This window comes from Mobula hypostoma (genome assembly GCF_963921235.1).
Source record: "Mobula hypostoma chromosome 10 unlocalized genomic scaffold, sMobHyp1.1 SUPER_10_unloc_1, whole genome shotgun sequence".
NCBI lineage: Eukaryota > Metazoa > Chordata > Chondrichthyes > Myliobatiformes > Myliobatidae > Mobula > Mobula hypostoma.
Genome location: NW_026948136.1, coordinates 48,059 through 75,000, shown reverse-complemented (window position 1 = coordinate 75,000; position 26,942 = coordinate 48,059). Strand labels below are relative to the sequence as shown.

At 50.9% G+C, this 26,942-nt stretch overlaps 1 protein-coding gene across 1 annotated transcript in view; it reads right to left on the bottom strand.

The window, feature by feature from the left end:
* The window catches only part of LOC134341239 (RING finger protein 212B-like), a 58,528-nt gene extending 44,048 nt beyond the window's left edge, over positions 1-14,480 (bottom strand). The window contains exons 1-3 of the mRNA XM_063039087.1: positions 14,438-14,480; positions 13,485-13,527; positions 3,859-3,916 (exon numbers count right to left, since the gene is read on the bottom strand). Coding sequence (XP_062895157.1) covers positions 3,859-3,916; positions 13,485-13,527; positions 14,438-14,480 — 144 coding nt within the window. The remainder of the gene's footprint in view (positions 1-3,858; positions 3,917-13,484; positions 13,528-14,437) is intronic.
* Between the last annotated feature and the right edge of the window lie 12,462 nt (positions 14,481-26,942).

Below are 26,942 nucleotides of genomic sequence, written 5' to 3'. Positions count from 1 at the left end.
TGACAGCGGTACAGTGCAAGACATAAAAGTATTTTCTTAATTAAACAAAATAAACTTTATTCATAATAAAAATTACTCACAAGAATGAACTGTTCCATGCCTTTCCATGCATCACATACATGGTCAACGTTTTGCATACCGTTTTTGGACTGCTGACACACATGTGGCACACCGGGCTTTATACTAAACACTACAATATCTGAGGGGCTCCCTCCCCACAGCCAGACCCTCCCTCTCCAGTAGGTGAACATCCCTTCTGAGTGCTCATATCAACAAATCAATTGTGCAAAGAGCAGAATAGTGAAGCAGTGTTCATCGGTTGACAGGCTGTTCAGAAAACTGATGGTGGAGGGCAAGATGCTGTTGCTGAAATGTTGAGTGTGGGTCTTCAGGCTCCTGTGCCTGCTCTCTGATGGTAGTAACAAGAAGAAGGCATGTCCCTGATGGTGAGGGTCCTTAATTATGGATGCTGCCTTCTTGAGACACAAGATGTCCTTGACAGTGGGGAGGCATGTGCCCATGAAGGAGGTGACTGAGTTTTCAGCACTCTGCAGCCTCTTGTGATCCTGCACCTTGGCGTGTCAGAATGCTCTCTACCGTACATCTGTAGGAATTTGCTGGCCAAATTAACACCGCCAAAACCACTTGCACTGCAGTTGACCTCCTTTTCGTTCCGTTCTTTTTTGAAAAGTTTGTGAATATTTAAACTTGTGTTTTTCCTTCTGAATATTGTGTATCTGATTATCTGCACCTACGATGATGCTGCTGCAAGGGAGCTTTTTCCATCGAATTTATGCATATATGCACTTGTGCAGCTGACAGTGAACTCGACTTTGATGATATTCATTACAATTTTGTGGAGATATAGTTACCGTATCAAGAGAGTTCTGATGGTCATTTTACACTCATTACTTAGGAATGCCCTGTTCTACGTTTAAACAGTAATTATACAGACACTTGAAAAGGCACAGTGTAGAAGCCTAAATGCTGGCAAATAGGATTACTGAAGGTGAGTAAAAAAGGTCAGTTTAGATGAATCGGGATGAAGAGCTTATGACGCTGTGACTCTTTTTTGTCCTCTCTCACCAGGTCTTCTGGGGAGAATGATTGCTCAGGAGTGCATCGGGAACCATCAGTCGCACACAACCTCCCTGGGGTGCCCACAGGAGCCATGCAATGAGACACCCCTCCCACCCCGTCTGGCAGAAGCAGGGAGGCAAGCTGCAAATAACAGCAGGCCACCCACCAAATGGTGGGTCCCCACCCACCAACCACTCTAGTGGGGTTTGTGAATGTCCTGGTCGAGGGTGGTACCATCCAGGTATGAGGGACATGAGTTAGGGAGGGGAGCATAGGGGCTTCAGCTGAGGCAAAGGGGGCAGCAGCAATCGAACACACCTTCTACTCCCCTGCGGTAAGGCACGGTGGTTAGGAGGGCTTCAATGCGCTGGATTGAAAGAGGCTGCGAACACCCACATCCAAATCATTCATGTAACAATTGAATAACAGACGTCTCACCACTAGTCACAGGCCTCCAGTTGGAGAATCAACCTTCAACCATTACCCTCTGCTTCCTATCATCGAGCCAGCTTTGAATAAGGTTGCCCTTCAATCTTTGAAACACCAAGGAACACAGGCCCAAACTATTTAGAATCTCTTAGCAGGAAAACCCTCCTCCCAAAACCAGACTGGTGCACCTCCGTTGCAGTGCCTCCAGTGTTTTAATATATATAAGTGAATGGGGCCAAAATTGTAGTATTCCGGATGAAACCTCAACAACAGCCTGTACCATTGAAACAAAGCCTCTCAGCCAAAATACTGTTTGCCTTAAGTACTTGTTGGACATTCCAACTAGCTTTTTGTGATTCATGCACCTAGACCAGGCGCTCACCAACCTTTTTTTTAATGCCATGGACCAATATCATTAAGCAAGGGGCCTGTGGATGCCAGATTGGGACCCCCTGACCTGGACACTTGGCTCATTTACAGTCTTTCTCTCCGTGCCAATGATAATCACCCTTTTGATTGTTCTTGCTTACAGTGCGTGACCCTGCACATTGTACTCCATTTGCCCTCTCACTCAATCTACCAATATCCTGTTGCAGAATTGCTATGTCCTTGTTACAACGTGCCCTTTCACCTAATGTCATATCAGAGAAAACCCTGACACCTTGTGCGCTGTTCCTTGAACCAGTTCACTGAAGTAAATAGTGCACTGATCCCTGGTCCCACTAGTAACTCTTTCCAGCCTGAAAAGGACCACTAATTCCATCGCTATAAAGCAGCCATTTCTCAATCCACAGAGACAAGGCCAAATACAGATGCTGCATACCGGAACAATCAATCGAATGCTGGAGGAACTCAGATGGTCAGGTGATACTTATGGAAGGAAATGGATAGTGAATGTTTCAGGATAGAGTGAAGGGCCCCAAATCAACATGTTGACTGTCCACTTCCCTCCACTGACGGTGCCTCACCTGCCGGGAATTTGAGCAAGTTTGTCAATCATGCTTCACTTTCCGTAAAACCTGGTGGACTTAATTTGATAATATTAAGAGGGAGAAGGGGATGGGCAATGACCGGAGGGGATGGACAATGACCAGATGGAGAGGTCACACTACACAGGATTACAGACCAGAGGAGGGTGAGGTCACACTACACAGCATTACATATCAGAGGAGGGTAAGGTCACACTACACAGGATTACAGACCAGAGGAGGGTGAGGTCACACTACACAGGATTACAGACCAGAGGAGGGTAAGGTCACACTACACAGGATTACAGACCAGAGGAGGGTGAGGTCACACTACACAGGGTCACAGACCAGAGGAGGAGGAGGTCACACTGCACAGGATTACAGACCAGAGAAGGGTGAGGTCACACTACACAGGGTCACAGACCAGAGGAGGAGGAGGTCACACTACACAGGATTACAGACCAGGGGAAGGTGAGGTCACACTATACAAGGGTCACAGACCAGAGGAAGGTGAGGTCACACTACACAGGGTCACAGACCAGAGGAGGAGGAGGTCACACTACACAGGATTACAGACCAGGGGAAGGTGAGGTCACACTATACAAGGGTCACAGACCAGAGGAAGGTGAGGTCACACTACACAGGGTCACAGACCAGAGGAGGAGGAGGTCACACTGCACAGGATTACAGACCAGAGAAGGGTGAGGTCACACTACACAAGATTACAGACCAGGGGAAGGTGAGGTCACACTATACAGGGTCACAGACCAGAGGAGGGTGAGGTCACTCTACACGGGGTCACAGACCAGAGGAGGAGGAGGTCACACTGCACAGGATTACAGACCAGAGAAGGGTGAGGTCACACTACACAAGATTACAGACCAGGGGAAGGTGAGGTCACACTATACAGGGTCACAGACCAGAGGAGGGTGAGGTCACTCTACACGGGGTCACAGACCAGAGGAGGAGGAGGTCACACTGCACAGGATTACAGACCAGAGAAGGGTGAGGTCACACTACACAAGATTACAGACCAGGGGAAGGTGAGGTCACACTATACAGGGTCACAGACCAGAGGAGGGTGAGGTCACACTACACAGGGTCACAGACCAGAGGAGGAGGAGGTCACACTACACAGGATTACAGACCAGAGAAGGGAGAGGTCACAGACCAGGGGAAGGTGAGGTCACAATATACAGGGTTACAGACCAGAGGAGAGTGAGGTCACAATATACAGGGTTACGGATGAAAGGTAGGAGAGTTCACACTACACAGGGTCACAGACCAGAGGACGAAGAGGTCACAGACAGAGACAGGAATCAGAGGAGGGAGAGGTCACATTGCACAAAGACAGGGACCAGAAGGGATGGTACCTACTTACCACCAGCCCTCCAGACCTTGAAACGCTGCTCCCAGTCACTTGTGATATTAACTCAGATCTGGAAAATGAAAAAGTCATGGAGGAACTTAAACCTGTTGAATCTTTTCCAACACTTCCCCAGATGTCAGCAAGCCAACTTCAGTGCATACTCTCAGGAAATCTGTCTCTACAGTCCCCATGAATGCTTCCTGCTGTATCTCACTCCACCTCAATCTGGTGTGCATTTAGACATGACCTAATTAAACAGTGTCCTAAAACACTGTTTTAATGCCAGTGGATAAGATTTATTCCCAGAATTCTGGGGCAGCTAATATTCAATGCCCAGATAATGATTTAGTACAATACTAAATGGGGAAACAGTGTCCAGCAGGATCTGAAAGAGGTTGGACCAGTGTCCTAATGCAGTTTGAACTCAAATGATTGCTTTGCCTTCACTGATGCTGTTTGACGCACTGAGTTCTTCCAGTACTTATTTTGGAGGGATTCAATAGGAAAGATGGCCAAAACGTTTTCAATTGGGATTCGAGGGGATGGAGCCTGAATCATGTGAGCCGAAGGGCTCATTTCTCCAACTTGATGGGCCAGATGGATTGGAAAGACAGGGCATCAGGACCTGAGGTGAGGGTTGGGCCGGTTCTGCTCGCCACTCCACGACACTTACTTGACTCTGCGCTGAACTGAGGCTGAGGCTACGGCCTGCTCCGGTTGTAACAGCTTCATGTCTGAGGACTCTGCGCCCTTTAGAAACAGAAAACCTGCAGCACAATACAGGCCCTTCGGCCCACAATGCTGTGCCAAACATGTACTTACTTTAGAAATTACCTACGGTTACCCATAGCCCTCTGTTTTTCTAAGCTACATGTACCTATCCAGGAGTCTCTTAAAAGACCCTATCATATCTGCCTCCACCACAATTGCTAGCAGCCCATTCCATGCACTCACCTCTCTGCGTAAAAAACTTACCCCTAACATCTCCTCTGTACCTACTTACAAGCACCTTAAAACTGTGCCCTCTTGTGTTAGCCATTTCAACCCTGGGAAAAAGTCTCTGACTATCCACACAATCAGTGCCTCTCATCATCTTGTACACCTCTATCAGGTCACCTCTCATCCTCCGCTGCTCCAAAGAGAAAATGTCGAGTTCACTCAACCTATTCTCATAAGGCATGCTCCCCAATCCAGGCAACATCCTTGTGAATCTCCTCTGCACCCTTTCTATAGTTTCCACATCCTTCCTGTAGTGAGGTGACCAGAACTGAGCACGGTACTCCAAGTGGGGTCTGACCAGGGTCCTATATAGCTGTAACATTACCTCTTGACTCTTAAATTCAATCCCACGGTTGATGAAGGCCAATGTACCGTATGCCACATTAACCACAGAGTCAACCTGTGCAGCAGCTTTGAGTGTCCTATGGACCCCAAGATCCCTCTGATCCTCCACACTGCCAAGGGTCTTACCATTAATACTATACTCTGTCATCATATTTGGCCTACTAAAATGAACCACTTCACACTTATCTGGGTTGAACTCCATCCGCCACTTCTCAGCCCAGTTTTGCATCCTATTGATGTCTCGCTGTAACCTCTGACAGCCCTCCACACTATCCACAACACCCCCAACCTTTGTGTCATCAGCAAATTTACTAACCCATTCCTCCACTTCCTCATCCAGGTCAATTATAAAAATCAGGAAGGGATCCCAGAGCAGTTCCCTGAGGCACACCACTGGTCACCAACCTCCATGCAGCATATGACCCGTCTACAACCACTCTTTGCCTTCTGCGAGCAAGCCAATTCTGGATCCACAAAGCAAGGTCCCCTTAGATCCCATGCCTTCTTAATTTCTCAATAAACCTTGCATAGGGTACCTTATCTAATGCATTGCTGAAATCGATATACACTACGTGTACTGCTCTACCTCCCTGCCAGGAAATTGGTCCCCCTTGGATTCAAGTGCAACCCGTCCTTTTTGTACAGGTCACACCTGCCCCAAAAGAGCTCCCAATGATCCAGAAATCTGAATCTCTGCCCCCTGCTCCAATCCCTCAGCCACGCATTTATCCTCCACCTCACTCTATTCCTATGCTCACTGTCATGTGGCACAGTACACCACCTCAGACTTATCTGGGTTGAATTCCATCTGCCAGTTCTCAGCCCAGTTTTAAGGTCCTGCTTCTCAACTCCCTTCCTAACTCCCTGTAGTCTGTTTTCAGGACCTCCTCCCTTTTCCCACCTATGTCGTTGGTACCAATATGTACCATGACCTCTGGCCATTCACCTTCCCACTTCAGAATATTGTGGACATGATCAGAAATATCCCGGACCCTGGCACCTGGGAGGCAAACAACCATCTGTGTTTCTTTCCTGTGTCCACAGAATCGCCTGTCTGACCCCCAACTATAGAGACCCTTATTACTGTTGCCTTCCTTTCCCTACCCTTCTGAGCCACAAGGCCAGACTCTGTGCCAGAGGTGTGGCCACTGTTGCTTCCCCCAGGTAGGCCGTCCCCAATAGTACTCTAACAGGAGTACTTACTGTTAAGGGGGACAGCCACAGGTGTACTCTCTAGTATCTAACCCTTGCCCTTCCCTTTCCTGACTGTTACCCACTTATCTATCTCCTGAGGCCCCAGTGTGACTACTTGCCTATAGCTCTTCTCTATTACCTCCTCACTTTCCCTGATCAGACGAAGTTCATTGAGCTGCAGCTCCCGTTCCTTAACGCGGTCCCTAAGGAGCTGCAGCTCAACGCACTTGACGCACATGTGGGCTTCCCACATCTGACACCAATACAGAACACCGGCCTCACAGACGTACTTCCTGTTTCTATTCTTCACAGATAACCTACTTCTCTTGACCCGTTATTGCTGAAGCCCTGTTGAGCCAAAGCCCTCCTACTCTGTCTACCTCTACTCTTACACCCGCTCTATAAAGTTGCTTTCTTTTTATACTCTTCCCACCGGTCTAACTCGCTGACGTCCACATGCCTGCACAGTCATTCCTCCACTCTGCATTGAATTGAGGCTGAGGCTGAGGCTGTGGCCTTTGCCGGCTGCTTCAGACGTCAGGTCTGTGGGCTCCATGATGTTTACTTGGCTCTGTGCTGAACTGAGACTGAGGCTGTGCCCTGCTCCGGCTGCCCCAGGCTTCGTGTCTGTGCACTCACTTTTGTTCTGAATGCTATTTGCTTACTTTTATTGTTGGCACAAATTTTTTTCTCTCTGCACATTGGACATTTGAAGGTCTTTTTTGGGGGGTTCTTTTGGTGAGTCACTGACGGAGAGACGCTCTGGGACATACCTGATGCGTGGGGTAGGAAACAGTGTCCACAGTCCTCAGACAGGGATTGGCTAACGGACATTGGGATGAGCGATAGTGTGAAACCTCTCCATGGGCCAGAGCATTCAGGCATTGCTTGGACTGACTATTCAAGGACTCAGGAACAGGCCTTCAGGTCCATGACATTGTGCCGAACTAATTGAACAACTAGTTAAATACCCAACTAAACATATCTTTTCTGTCTACACAATGTCCGTATCCCTCCATTCTCTGTACATTCACGTGCCCATCGAAGAGCCCCTTGAACACCTTTATATCTGCCTCCACCAGTGCATTAACTCTTGAACTCAATGTCTCACTAATAGAGGCAAGCACGCCATATGCCTTCTTTACCACCCTATCAACCTGTGTAACCTCTTTCAGCCAGCTATGAACTTGACTCCAAGATCCCTCTGTACATCAACACTGGATTCTGCCATTAACAGTGTACTGTCCCCTTACATTTGGCCAGGTTAAACTCCATCCGCCATTTCTGTGCAGACATTGATCGTACCTGCAATTCATCTTTACCCATTGTATCCTTTGTAAACCTTCTACACATCTAAGCACAAACAATCTTTCTATAATGTGCAAACTTACCAAACCACCCATCTACACTTTCATCCAGGTTACTTATAAGTATCAGCAACTACAGAGGTTCCAGCACCAGTCCCTGTGAAGTAATACTAGTCATGGACCTCAGACCAAAATAGGTCCCACGGGCACACCACCCTCAATGAGCAAGCTGCATTCAATGTTTTAGGATCAGTTTCTTTCCCCTCCTCCCCCAGATTTCTGAATGGTTCATGAACGTTACCTTGTTATTCATCCTTACTCTACTTACTTTGTAACTGATAGAAATTTTATGTTTTGCACAGTTGCTGAAAAATAACTAACTTCTCAACATGTCAGTGATAATAGAGGAACACAACATGCAGGTGGGACTCAGCAGGTCAGGTAGCAACCATGCAGGAGAATAAGCAGTCGAACAGTCAGCCTCTGCCCAAAACGTCAGCTGTTCAACTGTTTATTCTCCTCCATAGACACTGCCTGTGTTGCTCTGGATTTTCAGCATCTGTAGAATATCTTGTGTCAGTGATAATAAATCTGATTCCAATTCAAATCTGAATCCAAGCAGTCATGCCACGGTGGATCCCATGGTAGATTAGTGCCGCACATTCCTCTTCTATAATGAAGGCAGCTGGGCAAGGATCACTGGCTGGCCCCTGGATTATGTAGCTGGATCAGCAAGAGGCCTCTCATCTAATGAGGTTGTGGCTGATCTGGTTGTACTTTCATCCCCACGTTCCCACTCCACTCCAGTGACCTTTCATGACATCTGCCCCTGCTGTATGAAGAGCAGCAGAGTGGTGCTGGTCACAGCTCCAGTGACCCAGGATAAAGCCCCGTCACCAGCGCTGCCTCTGTGTGTGTGGAGTCTATGTGGGTTTCTCTGGTTCCCTCCCTCTCCTTCACCACACCCTCCACACCTTCATCCCTTCATCCCCCTTTGGAGATCAGCAGGGATCACTTCACAGGATCGGAGAGGGAAAGGTTCCTCCCTCTGTTCCCGAGAGAAGGAAGAAGACTCACCAGTGCAGGTCGCAAGGCTGCAGCATCACAGCTTAAGTGATCCGCATTCAATCCTGGCTGTGTGTGGGTTTATGTTCTCCCTTCGACCTATGCATTTCCATTGGCAGCTCCAGTTTCTTCTCAAGTCATGAGGTGTCCCACCCCTGTGTGTGTGTGTGTGTGTGTGTGTGAGTGTGTGTGTGTGTGTGTGTGTGAGTGTGAGTGTGAGTGTGAGTGTGTGTGTGTGTGTGAGTGTGTGTGTGCGTGTGTGAGTGTGTGTGTGTGTGTGTGTGAGTGTGTGAGTGTGTGTGTGTGTGTGTGAGTGTGTGTGTGTGTGTGTGTGTGTGAGTGTGTGAGAGAGAGAGAGAGAGAGGTGGGAGCAGATTCTGGGGAAGTTGATGGGAATGGGGGAATGGGGGGGAGATGGAATGGGATCAATGAGTTGAGGTGTTGGGAATGTGAGAGAATTAAAGTGGAATCAGTGCAGGGAAGTGGGAGGTTGATGGTTGGTACAGATCCAGTGGGCCGAAGGGCCAGTATCCAAGTTTGATGACGCCACAGTCTACCCACCTCTGACAGATGTCCCTAGGCTCTGCTCCCACCACTCTTTGTATCAAAATCAGAATCGTTTAATATCACTGGCATATGTTGTGAAATATATTGCTTTGCAGCAGCAGTACAATGCAACACATCATTAAAAACATACAGTAAGAAATATATATAGTATATAAAAATAATTCAAAATGAGCAAAAAATAGAGCTAGTGTAATGGATTCTTTGTCCATTCAGAAATCTGATAGCAATGGAGAAGCTGTTCCTGTGTCGTCAAGTTCCTGTACCTCCTTGATGGTAGCAATGAGAAGGGGGCACGTCCTGGCTGATGGGGGTCCTTCATGACAGATGCTGCCTTTTTGAGGCATCACCTTTTGAAGATGTCCTCAATGCTGAGGAAGCTTGTGCCTACAATGGAGCTGGCTGAGTTTGCAACTTTCTGAGGCTTTTTCCAATCCTGTGCAGTGGTTCCTCCATACCGGGGGTGATGCAGACAATCATGGTACATCTGTAGAAATTTTCAAGAATTTTTGGTGATATACAAAGTCTCCTCAAATTCCCAATGAAATACATCTGCTGCCATGCCTTCTTTGAAATTGCATCAATGTGTTGGGTCCAGGATAGAGTTTCAGAGATGTTGGTACCCAGGAACTTGAAACTGCTCATCCTTTCCACTGCTGATCCCTCAATGAAGAGATGAAGAGTGATGTGTGTTCCTTCAACTCCCTCTTCCTGAAACCCACAATCAATTCCTTGGTCTTACTGACGTTGAGTGCAAGATCATCGTTTTTACATTACTTAACCAGCTGCTCTGTCTCACTTCTGTACACCTCCTCATAACCATCTGAAATTCCGCCAACAATAGTGGCATCACCGGCAAATTTATAGATGGTGTTTGAGCTGTGCCTAGCCACACAAATCATGGGTGTAGGGAGAGTAGAACAGTGGGCTAAGCACATATTTTTGAGGTGTACCAATATTGATCGCCAGTGAGGAAGAGATGTTATTCCCAGAAGGTCATAACATATAGGAGCAGATTTCGGCTATTTGGCCCGTCACGTCTGCTCTGCCATTTCATCACGGCTGATCCAATTTTCCTCTCAGTCCCAATCTCCTGTCGTCTCCCTGTACCCTTGCATGCCCTGACCAATCAAAAATCTCTCAACCTCTGCCTTAAATGTACATAAAGACGGCCTCCACAGCTGAGTGTGGCAAAGAATTCCACAGATTCAGCACCCTCTGGCTAAAGAAATTCCTCATCTCTGTTCTAAAATGAAGCCCCTCTATTCTGAGGATGTGTCCTCCAGTATTAGACTCTCCCACCATAGGAAACATCCTCTCCACATCCACCCTATCAAGACCTTTCACCATTTGATAGGTTTCAATTAGGTCACCCTTCGTTCTTCTGAATTCTAGCATAGACAAGCCCAGAGCCATCAAAGTCTCTTCATTTGACAAGCCATTCAATCCTGGAATCATTTTCGTGAACCCTCTCCAGTTTCAGCACATTCATTCTAACATAAGGGGCCCAAACCTGCTCACAATACTCCAAGTGAAGCCTCACCAGTGCTTATATTACACCCTCGCTTTCATATTCTAGTCCTCTTGAAATGAATGCTAACATCACATTTGCCTTCCTCACCACAGACTCAATCAACCTGCAAATTAACCTTTAGGGAATCCTGCACAAGGACTCTCCAGTCCCTTTGTATCTCATTTTTTTGTATTTTCTCTCCATTTAGAAAAGTCAACCCTTTCATTACTTCTACCAAAAGCATGACAATCTACTTCCCAACACAGTATTTCAACTGCCATTACTTTGCCCATTCTCCTAATCCGTCTGTCCTTCTGTAGCTTCTCTACTTCCTCAAAACTACCTGCCCCTCCACCTTTCTTCATATCGTCCGCAAACCTTGCAACACAGTCATTAATTTCCATCATCCAAATCACTGACATATAAAAAGAATTGGTCCCAACACAGACCCCTGTGGAACACCACTAGTCACTGGCAGCCAGCCACTTTATTCCCACTCTTTGCCTCCTGCCAATCAGCCACTACTTTATCCATGCTAGAATCTTTCCTGTAATACCATGGGCTCGTAGCTTATTAAAGAGCCTCACGTGTGGCACCTTGTCAAAGGCCTTCTGAAAATCCAAGTACACAACATCAAGCAATTCTCCTTTTCCATCCTGCTTGCAATTTCTTCAAAGAATTCCAAAATATTTGGCAGGCGAAGTTTTCCCTTGAGGAAATCATGCTGACTGTGGCCTATTTTGTCATGAGCATAAAATTCCGATTGCGCTGACTGGGGAAGGCAAGGATCCAGTTACAGAGAGAGGTGCAGAGACACAGGGTTTGGAGCTTGTTGAACAGTACTGAGGGTATGATGGTGTTGAATGCTGAACTGTAATCGACAAACAGCAGCCTGATCTAAGTATTGCTATTGTCTACATGATCCAAGACAGAGAGGAGTACCAGTGAGGTTGCATCCCCTGTAAACCTATTGTGTTGATAGGCAAATTGCAGTGGATCCAAGTCCTTGCTTAGGGTGGAGTTGATTCTTGCCATGACTAGACCAACCTCTTAAAGCACTTCATCACAGTAGATGTGAGTACAAAGACAAAATACTCTGAAGATGCTGGGGTCAAGGTTGTGAGTACAACTGGGCGATAGTCACTGAGGCAGTTCACCCTGCTGCACTTGGGCACTGGTATGATTGTCACACTTTTGAAGCAGGTAGCAACCTCTGCCTGCAGCAGTGAGATATTGAAGATGTCCTTCAACACAACCACCAGTTGGTTGGCACAGGTTTTCAATGTCCGACCAAGTACACCATCAGGGTCTGACGTCTTGAGAGAGTTTGTCCAAATGAAAGCTGTTTTGATGTCAACCTCCAAGACAGAGATCTTTTGATGAAAAGAGTTCCAAACACCCACTCGGCCCCATGTTTCCCTTCCAGATGGACCACCCCTTTATCTTTACACAGTGATCCACAGGAAAAACACTTCCATTCCACCTGCAGCACAACTTCCTGAGCTCTGCCTCCATCCCCGGACCTCCAGGTTTCCTCTTGAGTTCTGCCTGCAGTGCAGTGCTCGGTGTCAGGGACACTACCAGCAGGAAGGAGAGCTGCTGCTTAACATTAGGTCAGGAGGGAAGGTGGGCAGTGTGTCGAGTACCGCCACCTGTGCCCCCACAACCCCAGCTCTTTGCTGATCCCAGTCTCAAAGGAAGGCTGCTGACACCCTTCACTCCCCACCCCCAAATCCATCCCCGACACAATCTGTGCTGTGGGAGGGTGTCAGCCTTTCCCAGACTCATCCCAGTAGGCAGGAGCCCCCAGTCCGTCAGCCCATGTCCCTTTAGGTGAGCTCAGCTCCTCGCACTCAGACCACCATCAACTCCACTCCCCCATTGCCTGTGCCCCACCAATCTGTGTGGGGCGAGGGGTTCCTGCTGCAGCTGAAGAGAAGCTGATGGAGGGAGAGAAGGGGGAAGGTAGGGGAGAGTTGGGAAAAGGAGGGGAAGGGGAGAGGGGGGGAAGGGGAGAGGGGGGAAGGGGAGAGGGGGGTAAGGGGAGAGGGGGGAAGGGGAGAGGGGGGAAGGGGAGAGGGAGGGAAGGCAGAGAGAGGAAAGAGGGTGGAAGGGGAAGGGAGAGGAAGGGAGGGGTAAGGGAGGAAGGAGTAGGAGAGAGGATAAAAGAGAGAGACAGGCCAATGATGAGAGGACAGAGAATTTGGGTTAAGAGAAATTGGAAGGAGGGAGGCCAGGATGAGAGGGCAAGAGGGAGGAGAGACCAGGTTGTGAGAAAAAAACAGAGAATGAAAGAGAAAGGGAGGGAGGGAGGGAGAGGGAGAGGGGGAGAGAAAGAGAGAGAAGGGAGGGACAGACGTAGAAGTGGGGACAAGTGCTCCCCTGTTGATATTCATGCCCTAACAGCATACTGCCCTTTCACCATTCCACTTCCCATTTCTACATCCTCCCACAGACCTGTTAGCTCGGGATTTGGAACTCCCTCCTCACCTGACCGTGGATGCCTGCTTTACCACCATACACCACCCCACCCCAGCTTCTACCCCCGCAACACTGGCAAGAGGCATCGCGCGAACCTGAGCCCTGGAGATCTGGCTGTAACACAGACCGGAATGCGCACCCCTCCTTTCCACGCTCCCCACTTCATGTACCTGCTGGCGTTCATGATGCTCTGTGGCGTTTGCTTCGGTGTGACTGGTTCGGAAGACAAGACTCATGTCAGCAACAGGCCATTCTTATCCGCATCAATTCCCCCCGCCTTCCCACCCCACCCACCCTGAACCCAACCAAAGACACATGGTTCCCACCTACCCCTCCACACTGGGAACTCCAGGGTCACCTAACCCAGGCTAGTTCTGCCCACTGTCAGTCATGGATGGGGTCAGGGGTATGAGATCCCACCCACTGTGGGCGATATAGAGAGAGGGTAGTTATATCCTGTCAGTCAAAGAGAGATATTAGATCCCACCTACTTTGGGAGTTACACAGCAGGGGAAGCAGTTCTGCCCTCCATATGTCACCCACAGGATCTGGAGTATGAGATCCACCCAATGTGGGGAATGGAGAGAGAGAGGGGGTTTGGGCAGTTCTCTCCTTTTGGTCAAGGAGGGGGGTCTGGGGTATTAGATACTGAGAGATATTGGGGGGAGGGTCTGGGGAATGAGGTCCCACTGACAAAAGGACAGACAGATGACCGCAACTGCCCTTCTCTTTCCACCCAGACTCCTGCCCCCTGAAGGCAGCTGACTCAGAGGGAGACTTGGGTGTGGAAGTCAGCTCTCAGTGAATCAAAGAACCTTCTACTCAGACCTATCACACGGGAACAAGGAGGAAGCCATTCAGCCCCTCCTGTGCCTGTCACAGGAGGGCTGGATCTCAGCAGCACTCCCAGTTCAGTATCTTTCTGCCTTTACCCAGATGAGAGGGTTGACGAAGTCCGAGATACCGTGGGCTGTGGACAAACAGTATGCTGTTGCTGTGGGATCACTCGCAGACCTGGGTCACCATCTCCTCCCCGTCCCAGTGACCTGTCAGAGGAAAGTGGAGAACAGACCTCGGCTGGTCCGCCTTGGGGAGGGAGCAATCCCAGGCCCAATTCACTTACCCCTGCTGGAGGGAGAAGTGATGGCGACAGGTCGCGGCGTCATGGACCTGCAGGGGGAGAAGGCATTTAGAAGAGAGAGGTATAGAGGATGGAGGTTTGACGCATAGAACCTCAGGGCCTTCAAGGGGAGTTTAGCAGCTCAGCCCTGCCTCTTTCAACATCACCACCTCATCTCTCAAATATCCTCTGACTTCAGATCTGAACTCCAAATTAAGTCTGGTTTGCTCTGGGGAGAGGGCAGGAAGCAGAGATGTTCTGGTTGCACAATTTAACCAAGTTCACATTGATGGTAACAGAACACAGTACAGCACAGGGAGAGGCCCTTCAGTCCATCATGTGTGTGCTGACCTTACTGACTTTAACCAATTCCACCTGCCTGCATATGGTCCATACAGTGCCTATAAAAAGTATTCCCCCCCCACCCCAGAAGTTTTCATGTTTTATCGTTTTATGATATTGAATCATAGTGGATTTAATGTGGCTTTTTTTACACTGATTTAATTTGGCTTCTTTCGTGTCAAAGTAAAAACAGATCTCTACAAGATGATCAAAATTAATTACAAATATAAAACACAAAATAATTGATTGCACAACTATTCACCCCCTTCAAGTATTTAGTAGATGCACCTTTGGCAGCAATTACACTTTGAGTCTGTGTGGATAGGTCTCTATCAGCTTTGCACGTCTGGACACTGCGATTTTTCCCTAAACTTCCTTACAAAACTGCTCAAGCTCTGTCAGACTGCATGGGGATCGTAAGTGAACTGCGCAGGGATTGTAAGTGAACTGCCCGTTTCAAGTCCAGCCACAAATTCTCAATTGGATTGAGGTCTGGACTCTGATTTGGCCACTCCAGGACATTAACTTCGTTGTTTTTAAGCTTTGGCTTTATGCTTAGGGTCACTGTCTTGCTGGAAAACAAATCTTCTCCCAAGTTGCAGTTCTCCTGCAGACTGCATTAGGTTTCCCTCTAGAACTTCCCTGTATTTTGCTGCATTCATTTTACCCTCTACTTTCACAAGCCTTCCAGGGCCTGCACCAGTGAAGCACCCCCAGAGCATGATACAGCCACCACCAAGCTTCACGGTAGGGAATATGCATTTTTGATGATGTGCTGTGTTTGGCTTACGCCAAACATAGCATTTAGTCTGATGGCAAAAAAGCTCAATTTTGATTTCATCAGACCACAGAACCTTCTTCCAGCTGACTTCAGTCTCCCAATTGCCTTCTGGCAAACTCCAGCTGAGAGTTCATGAGTTTTTTTCACAGTGGCTTTCTCTTTGCCACTCTCCCACAAACCTGTGGTTCGTGAAGCACCCAGGCAACAGTTGTGTATGCAGTCTCTTCCATCTCAGCCACTGAAGCTTGTAACTCCTCCAGAGTTGTTACAGGTCTCTTTGTGGCCTCCCTCACTAGTCCTCTTCTTGCATGTCACTCAGTTTTAGAGGATGGCCTGCTTTAGTCTATTTTTCCATTTCTTGATGATTGACTTAACTATACTCCAAGGGATATTCAGTGACTTGGAAATGTTTTTGTATCCATTTCCTGACTTGTGCTTTTTAATTTTTTTTACGGAGTTGCTCAGAGTGTTCTTTTGTCTTCATGGTACAGTTTTTGCCAGTATACTGACACACCAGCAGTTGGACCTTCCAGATACAGATACAGGTGTATTTGTACTGCAATCAATTTGTACGCAGGTCTCCAAAAACAGATCTCAATTTAACGAATTAAGTGACTTCTAAAACCACTGGCTGCACCAGTGATGATTTGGTGTGTCATATTAAAGAGGGGTGAATACTTAATGCAATCAATTACTTTGTGTTTTATATTTATGATCAATGTAGATCACTTTTAGAGCTCTCTTTTCACTTTGACACGAAAGAGCCTTTTCCTGGTGATCAGTGTCAGAAAAGCCAAATTAAATCCACTGTGATTCAATGTTGTAAAACAATAAAGCACAAAAACCTCCCGAGTGGGTGAATACTTATTATAGACACGGTTACCTCCCCATTCCATGTGCCTGTAAACATAGCTCTAAACTTTGCTGTTTCATCTGTTTCTACCACCTCTCCAGCAGCCAAATCCAGGCACCAGCACTCCCTCTGTAAAAAACTGCCTCGTAAAATCTCCTTTAAACTTTCCCCCTTCACCTTCACACTTCGAGTATTAGAAATTGCTAGCCTGGCAAAACAAATTTGTCTACACCAGGGGATCCCAACTTTTTTATGCCACGGATGCCTGTCATTAATTGAGGGTCTGTGGACCCCAGACTGGGATCCCCTGATCTACACTAATAATGTCCCTCATAGTTTTATATATTTCCATCAAGTACAGTTTGAGTCTCCATTTCTGAATTCTTCAGTTGTTTTAAACCCTTGATCTGCTTAAGCTCAAAGGAATGAAAGCCTGCACCATGCATGCAGACTCCTGAGTTTAACCCTTGCAGCCCCAGTATTGCTCTGGAGAAACCCCGTTCCCTTCTCTCCATCGGGGATATCCTGCCTGAGCTGTGCAGCCAGCTGTTTATTTTTGTAACCTGAAGTTCAACTTTTCTGTCTTGCACCATAGCATTGCCATAAGCACAACAAATTTCATAACATATGTCAGTGATAAAAGTGAATGGCAGCATTCTTAGCAGTGAGGAGGGAAAGAGGGGTCATGGGGTCCACGTCTATAGATCCTTCAAAATTGATTGGCCGGTTTACAGTTTATCCAGTAAAGTCTATCAATAAAGGTGTTTTACAGAAAAAAAAATTGATTGGGTGGTTAAGAAGGCATATGGTGTGCTGGCTTCCGTAAGTCAGGAGATTGAGTTTCAGAGTGCAAGGTAATGTTGCAGCTCCATAAAACTTTGGTTATATCATACTTGCAATATAATATTCAGTTCTGGTCACAGAATTATAGGATGAATGTGGAAGCTTTAGAGAGGTGCAGAGAAGATTTGCCAGGATGCTGCCTGGATTAGAGATCATATCTGAAGTGGAAAGGTCAAACGAGCTGGAACGAGGAAAGAGTGAGGGACTGGACAGCCAGTGCCTTTTTCCCCAGGGCAGCCAGGGTTGATAGCAGAGAAAATACCATTAAGATGATGAAGGAAAGAGGGGAGATGTCAGAAGAAGGTTGAATTACACAGAGTGATGAGTGCCTGGAATGCACTGCCGGATGGTGGTTGTTGTGCCGATCCAAATAAATTAGCAATCAACTGGCCAAACGAACTAATCCCCTCTGCAGACATAATCCACGTACCCTTCCATTTTACTCACAATCATGTGCCTATCTAAAAGTCTTTTAAACGTCCCGAATGTGTCTGCCTCTACCATCACCCCAGGCAGTGCATTCCGCACACCTACAACTTGGTCTCTCACGTCTCCTCTGAAAATACAACCTCTCACTTAGAGAACATGCCCCCTGGTATTACACCTATCAATCTGACATTTCTCCGCTCCTAGTTCTACTCCTTTCTCTGCTTGGCAAGATTCAGTTACTGGGAGAGAGGAGAAGGGGGACTGTGTGGGAATAGAAGTGGGGACAGGACAGTGTAAGGAGACAGAAGGGGGGAGAGGGGAGGGGGATGAGACAGTGATGGGAGAGGTAAGTGGGATGGGACAGTGTGGAAAGGGGGAAAAGGACAGTGAAGGGAGAGGGGACGGGAGGGTACAGTGTGCAGAGGGGGAGTGAACAGTGTGGGGAGAGGGGAGGGTGGGAAGAGTGTGAAGAGAGGGGACAGAGTGAGGAGAGGGGAGGGGAGGGAACAGTGACGAGAGGGGAGGGGACAATGTGAGAAGAGAGGAGGGGAGGGGACAGTATGGGGGGAGGGGAGGGGACAGTGTGGGGAGAGGGGGGAGGTAAAGGGTCAGTGTGGGGAGAGGGGAGGGGACAGTGTGGGGAGAGGGGGAAAGGGGAGCGGACATGTGAGAGGGGTAAGGGGAAGGGAGAGTGTGGAGGGAACAGTGTGGTGAGTGGAGGAGGTGAAGGATCAGTGTAAGCAGAGGGGAGGGGAGGGGACAGTGAGGAGAGGGGAGGGGACAATGTGAGCAGAGGGGACAGTGTGGGGAGAGGGGAAGGTGAAGGGTCAGCTTGGGGACAGGGGAAGGGACAATGTGGGGAGAGGGGGAAAGGGGAGCGGACAGTGTGAGAGGGGTAAGGGGAAGGGAGAGTGTGGAGGGAACAGTGTGGGGAGTGGGGGAGGGGACAGTGTGGGGAGAGGGGGAGAGGGGAGTGGACAGTCTGAGAGGAGTTAAGGGGAAGGGAGAGTGTGGGGAGTGGGGGGAGGTGAAGGGTCAGTGTAAGGAAAGGGGAGGTGACAGTGCAAGGGGAGGGGAAGGAGACTGTGGGAAGAGGGGATAGGGAGGGGACAGTATGGGGAGTGAGAAGGGGGTGTGGTCAGTGTAGGTAAAGGGCAGGGGGACAGGACAGTGTGAGAAGTGGGCAGGGAGTGTTGACAGTGTGGGGCGGGTGCAGGGAGGGGACACTGTGGTAAAAGAGGAGGAGAGGTTGTGTGCACAGTGGAGGGGAGGAGATAGTGTGGGGAGAGGGGACAGTGAGGGGTGAAGGGAGGGCACTGCGTAGAGAACTAGAGGGACAGAGTGGGGGGAGGGTAGCGGAGGTGGAGGGAACAGTGAGCTGCAAAGGGAGGGGGAGGGGACTCTGTGGAGAGCTGAGTGAGAGAGGACGGAGTGGGGAGAGGAGAGTGAGATGGGATATTGAGGGGAAAGGAGAGTAGGAAGGGACAATGTGGGGAGAGGGGAGGGGGAGGGAACTGTGGTGATAGGGGAGAGTGAGGGTACAGTGTGGGAGGAGGGAAGGGGAGGGGTTCTTGATTAGCCAGGGTATGGGGAGAAGGCAGGGGAGTGGGAAAAAAAAGGAAATTGCCTTTTTTAAACTCACGAGAGAGGACAGGCCATCAACATTTTGCTGTTGATTTGCTGCAGCAGGCAATTTCTTATTTACAGGTCAAGTTACCAGCTCGACGCTCAACCCCGCACGGATGGAAAGCATGCTAGGGGAGCCGGCTGGTTTCGAAGTCGGGAGCCTTCACTCCAAACTCTGGCGCTGATGCCACCATGCCACCGGCTGGCGAGGGGAGTGGGGATGACTGAAATAATTGGATCAGCCCATAAATGAATGGTGGAACAGACTCGATAGTCCGAATGGCCTACTTCAGCTCCTATATCTAATGGTCTTATGGGTAAGTGTGGGGAAGGAGAGGGGATGGAACAGTGTGGCGAGGGATAGAGGACAAAATGGAGAGAGGAGGATGGGACGGTGTGAAGAGAGAGGAGAGGACAGGGTGGGAGGAGAAGGATGGAATGATGTGGGGAGGGGTAAAGGACAAAATGGAGAAAGGGGAATGGGACAGGGTGAAGAGAGAGGAGAGGACAGGGTGGGAGGAGAGGGGATGGAATGATGTGGGGAGGGGTAGAGGACAAAATGGAGAGAGGGGGATGGGACGGTGTGATGAGAGAGGAGAGGACAGAGTGGGAGGAGAGGGGATGGAACAGTGTGGGGAGGGGTAGAGGACAAAATGGAGAGAGGGGGATGGGACAGTGTGAAGAGAGAGGAGAGGACAGAGTGGGAGGAGAGGGGATGGAATGATGTGGGGAGGGGTAGAGGACAAAATGGAGAGAGGGGGATGGGACGGTGTGAAGAGAGAGGAGAGGACAGAGTGGGAGGAGAGGGGATGGAATGATGTGGGGAGGGGTAGAGGACAAAATGGAGAGAGGGGGATGGGACGGTGTGATGAGAGAGGAGAGGACAGAGTGGGAGGAGAGGGGATGGAACAGTGTGGGGAGGGGTAGAGGACAAAATGGAGAGAGGGGGATGGGACAGTGTGAAGAGAGAGGAGAGGACAGAGTGGGAGGAGAGGGGATGGAACGATGTGGGGAGGGGTAGAGGACAAAATGGAGAGAGGGGGATGGGACGGTGTGAAGAGAGAGGAGAGGACAGAGTGGGAGGAGAGGGGATGGAATGATGTGGGGAGGGGTAGAGGACAAAATGGAGAGAGGGAGATGGGACAGTGTGAAGAGAGAGGAGAGGACAGAGTGGGAGGAGAGGGGATGGAATGATGAGGGGAGGGGTAGTGGACAAATTGGAGAGAGTGGGATGGGACGGTGTGAAGAGAGAGGAGAGGACAGAGTGGGAGGAGAGGGGATGGAACAGTGTGGGGAGGGGTAGAGGACAAAATGGAGAGAGGGGGATGGGACAGTGTGAAGAGAGAGGAGAGGACAGAGTGGGAGGAGAGGGGATGGAACAGTGTGGGGAGGGGTAGAGGACAAAATGGAGAGAGGGGGATGGGACGGTGTGAAGAGAGAGGAGAGGACAGAGTGGGAGGAGAGGGGATGGAACGATGTGGGGAGGGGTAGAGGACAAAATGGAGAGAGGGGCTGGGACAGTGTGAAGAGAGAGGAGAGGACAGAGTGGGAGGAGAGGGGATGGAACAGTGTGGGGAGGGGTAGAGGACAAAATGGAGAGAGGGGGATGGGACAGTGTGAAGAGAGAGGAGAGGACAGAGTGGGAGGAGAGGGGATGGAACAGTGTGGGGAGGGGTAGAGGACAAAATGGAGAGAGGGGGATGGGACGGTGTGACGAGAGAGGAGAGGACAGGGTGGGAGGAGAGGGGATGGAATGATGAGGGGAGGGGTAATGGACAAATTGGAGAGAGGGGGATGGGACAGTGTGAAGAGAGAGGAGAGGACAGAGTGGGAGGAGAGGGGATGGAACAGTGTGGGGAGGGGTAGAGGACAAAATGGAGAGAGGGGGATGGGACAGTGTGAAGAGAGAGGAGAGGACAGAGTGGGAGGAGAGGGGATGGAACAGTGTGGGGAGGGGTAGAGGAGAAAAAGGAGAGAGGGGGATGGGACGGTGTGACGAGAGAGGAGAGGACAGGGTGGGAGGAGAGGGGATGGAATGATGTGGGGAGGGGTAGAGGACAAAATGGAGAGAGGGGCTGGGACAGTGTGAAGAGAGAGGAGAGGACAGAGTGGGAGGAGAGGGGATGGAATGATGGGGGGAGGGGTAGAGGACAAAATGGAGAGAGGGGGATGGGACAGTGTGAAGAGAGAGGAGAGGACAGAGTGGGAGGAGAGGGGATGGAACGATGTGGGGAGGGGTAGAGGACAAAATGGAGAGAGGGAGATGGGACAGTGTGAAGAGAGAGGAGAGGACAGAGTGGGAGGAGAGGGGATGGAATGATGTGGGGAGGGGTAGAGGACAAAATGGAGAGAGGGGGATGGGACAGTGTGAAGAGAGAGGAGAGGACAGAGTGGGAGGAGAGGGGATGGAACAGTGTGGGGAGGGGTAGAGGACAAAATGGAGAGAGGGAGATGGGACAGTGTGAAGAGAGAGGAGAGGACAGAGTGGGAGGAGAGGGGATGGAACAGTGTGGGGAGGGGTAGAGGACAAAATGGAGAGAGGGGGATGGGACGGTGTGAAGAGAGAGGAGAGGACAGAGTGGGAGGAGAGGGGATGGAATGATGTGGGGAGGGGTAGAGGACAAAATGGAGAGAGTGGGGATGGGACGGTGTGAAGAGAGAGGAGAGGACAGAGTGGGAGGAGAGGGGATGGAACAGTGTGGGGAGGGGTAGAGGACAAAATGGAGAGAGGGGATGGGACAGTGTGAAGAGAGAGGAGAGGACAGAGTGGGAGGAGAGGGGATGGAACAGTGAGGGGAGGGGTAATGGACAAATTGGAGAGAGGGGGATGGGACAGTGTGAAGAGACAGGAGAGGACAGAGTGGGAGGAGGGGGATGGAACAGTGTGGGGAGGGGTAGAGGACAAAATGGAGAGAGGGGGATGGGACGGTGTGAAGAGAGAGGAGAGGACAGTGTGGGAGGAGAGGGGATGGAATGATGAGGGGAGGGGTAATGGACAAATTGGAGAGAGGGGGATGGGACAGTGTGAAGAGAGAGGAGAGGACAGAGTGGGAGGAGAGGGGATGGAACAGTGTGGGGAGGGGTAGAGGACAAAATGGAGAGAGGGGGATGGGACAGTGTGAAGAGAGAGGAGAGGACAGAGTGGGAGGAGAGGGGATGGAATGATGAGGGGAGGGGTAGTGGACAAATTGGACAGAGTGGGATGGGACGGTGTGAAGAGAGAGGAGAGGACAGAGTGGGAGGAGAGGGGATGGAACAGTGTGGGGAGGGGTAGAGGACAAAATGGAGAGAGGGGGATGGGACAGTGTGAAGAGAGAGGAGAGGACAGAGTGGGAGGAGAGGGGATGGAACAGTGTGGGGAGGGGTAGAGGACAAAATGGAGAGAGGGGGATGGGACGGTGTGAAGAGAGAGGAGAGGACAGAGTGGGAGGAGAGGGGATGGAACGATGTGGGGAGGGGTAGAGGACAAAATGGAGAGAGGGGCTGGGACAGTGTGAAGAGAGAGGAGAGGACAGAGTGGGAGGAGAGGGGATGGAACAGTGTGGGGAGGGGTAGAGGAGAAAATGGAGAGAGGGGGATGGGACGATGTGACGAGAGAGGAGAGGACAGGGTGGGAGGAGAGGGGATGGAATGATGTGGGGAGGGGTAGACAAAATGGAGAGAGGGGCTGGGACAGTGTGAAGAGAGAGGAGAGGACAGAGTGGGAGGAGAGGGGATGGAACAGTGTGGGGAGGGGTAGAGGACAAAATGGAGAGAGGGGGATGGGACAGTGTGAAGAGAGAGGAGAGGACAGAGTGGGAGGAGAGGGGATGGAACAGTGTGGGGAGGGGTAGAGGACAAAATGGAGAGAGGGGCTGGGATAGTGTGAAGAGAGAGGAGAGGACAGAGTGGGAGGAGAGGGGATGGAACAGTGTGGGGAGGGGTAGAGGAGAAAATGGAGAGAGGGGGATGGGACGGTGTGAAGAGAGAGGAGAGGACAGGGTGGGAGGAGAGGGGATGGAACGATGTGGGGAGGGGTAGAGGACAAAATGGAGAGAGGGGCTGGGACAGTGTGAAGAGAGAGGAGAGGACAGAGTGGGAGGAGAGGGGATGGAATGATGAGGGGAGGGGTAGTGGACAAAATGGAGAGAGGGGGATGGGACAGTGTGAAGAGAGAGGAGAGGACAGAGTGGGAGGAGAGGGGATGGAACAGTGTGGGGAGGGGTAGAGGACAAAATGGAGAGAGGGGGATGGGACAGTGTGAAGAGAGAGGAGAGGACAGAGTGGGAGGAGAGGGGATGGAACGATGTGGGGAGGGGTAGAGGACAAAATGGAGAGAGGGGGATGGGACGGTGTGAAGAGAGAGGAGAGGACAGAGTGGGAGGAGAGGGGATGGAACAGTGTGGGGAGGGGTAGAGGACAAAATGGAGAGAGGGGCTGGGATAGAGTGAAGAGAGAGGAGAGGACAGAGTGGGAGGAGAGGGGATGGAACAGTGTGGGGAGGGGTAGAGGAGAAAATGGAGAGAGGGGGATGGGACGGTGTGAAGAGAGAGGAGAGGACAGGGTGGGAGGAGAGGGGATGGAATGATGTGGGGAGGGGTAGACAAAATGGAGAGAGGGGCTCGGACAGTGTGAAGAGAGAGGAGAGGACAGAGTGGGAGGAGAGGGGATGGAACGATGTGGGGAGGGGTAGAGGACAAAATGGAGAGAGGGGGATGGGACAGTGTGAAGAGAGAGGAGAGGACAGAGTGGGAGGAGAGGGGATGGAACGATGTGGGGAGGGGTAGAGGACAAAATGGAGAGAGGGGGATGGGACGGTGTGAAGAGAGAGGAGAGGACAGAGTGGGAGGAGAGGGGATGGAACGATGTGGGGAGGGGTAGAGGACAAAATGGAGAGAGGGGGATGGGACAGTGTGAAGAGAGAGGAGAGGACAGAGTGGGAGGAGAGGGGATGGAACGATGTGGGGAGGGGTAGAGGACAAAATGGAGAGAGGGGGATGGGACGGTGTGAAGAGAGAGGAGAGGACAGAGTGGGAGGAGAGGGGATGGAACGATGTGGTGAGGGATAGAGGACAAAATGGAGGGAGGGGCTGGGACAGTGTGAAGAGAGAGGAGAGGACAGTGTGGGAGGAGACGGGATGGAACAGTGTGGGGAGGGGTAGAGGACAAAATGAAGAGAGGGAGATGGGACAGTGTGAAGAGAGAGGAGAGGACAGAGTGGGAGGAGAGGGGATGGAATGATGAGGGGAGGGGTAGTGGACAAATTGGAGAGAGGGGGATGGGACGGTGTGATGAGAGAGGAGAGGACAGAGTGGGAGGAGAGGGGATGGAACAGTGTGGGGAGGGGTAGAGGACAAAATGGAGAGAGGGGGATGGGACGGTGTGAAGAGAGAGGAGAGGACAGAGTGGGAGGAGAGGGGATGGAATGATGTCGGGGAGGGGCAGAGGACAAAATGGAGAGAGGGGATGGGACAGTGTGAAGAGAGAGGAGAGGACAGAGTGGGAGGAGAGGGGATGGAACAGTGTGGGGAGGGGTAGAGGACAAAATGGAGAGAGGGGGATGGGACGGTGTGAAGAGAGAGAGGACAGAGTGGGAGGAGAGGGGATGGAACGATGTGGGGAGGGGTAGAGGACAAAATGGAGAGAGGGGGATGGGACAGTGTGAAGAGAGAGGAGAGGACAGAGTGGGAGGAGAGGGGATGGAACAGTGTGGGGAGGGGTAGAGGACAAAATGGAGAGAGGGGGATGGGACAGTGTGAAGAGAGAGGAGAGGACAGAGTGGGAGGAGAGGGGATGGAATGATGTGGGGAGGGGTAGTGGACAAAATGGAGAGAGGGGGATGGGACGGTGTGAAGAGAGAGGAGAGGACAGAGTGGGAGGAGAGGGGATGGAACAGTGTGGGGAGGGGTAGAGGACAAAATGGAGAGAGGGGCTGGGACAGTGTGAAGAGAGAGGAGAGGACAGAGTGGGAGGAGAGGGGATGGAACAGTGTGGGGAGGGGTAGAGGACAAAATGGAGAGAGGGGGATGGGACGGTGTGAAGAGAGAGGAGAGGACAGAGTGGGAGGAGAGGGGATGGAATGATGTGGGGAGGGGTAGAGGACAAAATGGAGAGAGGGGGATGGGATAGTGTGAAGAGAGAGGAGAGGACAGAGTGGGAGGAGAGGGGATGGAACAGTGTGGGGAGGGGTAGAGGACAAAATGGAGAGAGGGGGATGGGACAGTGTGAAGAGAGAGGAGAGGACAGTGTGGGAGGAGAGAGGATGGAATGATGTGGGGAGGGGTAGAGGACAAAATGGAGAGAGGGGCTCGGACAGTGTGAAGAGAGAGCAGAGGACAGAGTGGGAGGAGAGGGGATGGAACAGTGTGGGGAGGGGTAGAGGACAAAATGGAGAGAGGGGGATGGGACAGTGTGAAGAGAGAGGAGAGGACAGAGTGGGAGGAGAGGGGATGGAACAGTGTGGGGAGGGGTAGAGGACAAAATGGAGAGAGGGGGATGGGACAGTGTGAAGAGAGAGGAGAGGACAGAGTGGGAGGAGAGGGGATGGAACAGTGTGGGGAGGGGTAGAGGACAAAATGGAGAGAGGGGGATGGGACGGTGTGAAGAGAGAGGAGAGGACAGAGTGGGAGGAGAGGGGATGGAACGATGTGGGGAGGGGTAGAGGACAAAATGGAGAGAGGGGCTGGGACAGTGTGAAGAGAGAGGAGAGGACAGAGTGGAAGGAGAGGGGATGGAACAGTGTGGGGAGGGGTAGAGGAGAAAATGGAGAGAGGGGGATGGGACGATGTGACGAGAGAGGAGAGGACAGGGTGGGAGGAGAGGGGATGGAATGATGTGGGGAGGGGTAGACAAAATGGAGAGAGGGGCTCGGACAGTGTGAAGAGAGAGGAGGGGACAGAGTGGGAGGAGAGGGGATGGAATGATGACGGGAGGGGTAGTGGACAAATTGGAGAGAGTGGGATGGGACAGTGTGATGAGAGAGGAGAGGACAGAGTGGGAGGAGAGGGGATGGAACGATGTGGGGAGGGGTAGTGGACAAAATGGAGAGAGGGGCTGGGACAGTGTGAAGAGAGAGGAGAGGACAGAGTGGGAGGAGAGGGGATGGAACAGTCTGGGGAGGGGTAGAGGACAAAATGGAGAGAAGGGGATGGGACAGTGTGAAGAGAGAGGAGAGGACAGGGTGGGAGGAGGGGGGATGGAATGATGTGGGGAGGGGCAGAGGACTAAATGGAGAGAGGGGGATGGGACGGTGTGAAGAGAGAGGAGAGGACAGAGTGGGAGGAGAGGGGATGGAACGATGTGGGGAGGGGTAGAGGACAAAATGGAGAGAGGGGGATGGGACAGTGTGAAGAGAGAGGAGAGGACAGAGTGGGAGGAGAGGGGATGGAATGATGTGGGGAGGGGTAGAGGACAAAATGGAGAGAGGGGGATGGGACAGTGTGAAGAGAGAGGAGAGGACAGAGTGGGAGGAGAGGGGATGGAACAGTGTGGGGAGGGGTAGAGGACAAAATGGAGAGAGGGAGATGGGACAGTGTGAAGAGAGAGGAGAGGACAGAGTGGGAGGAGAGGGGATGGAATGATGAGGGGAGGGGTAGTGGACAAATTGGACAGAGTGGGATGGGACGGTGTGATGAGAGAGAAGAGGACAGAGTGGG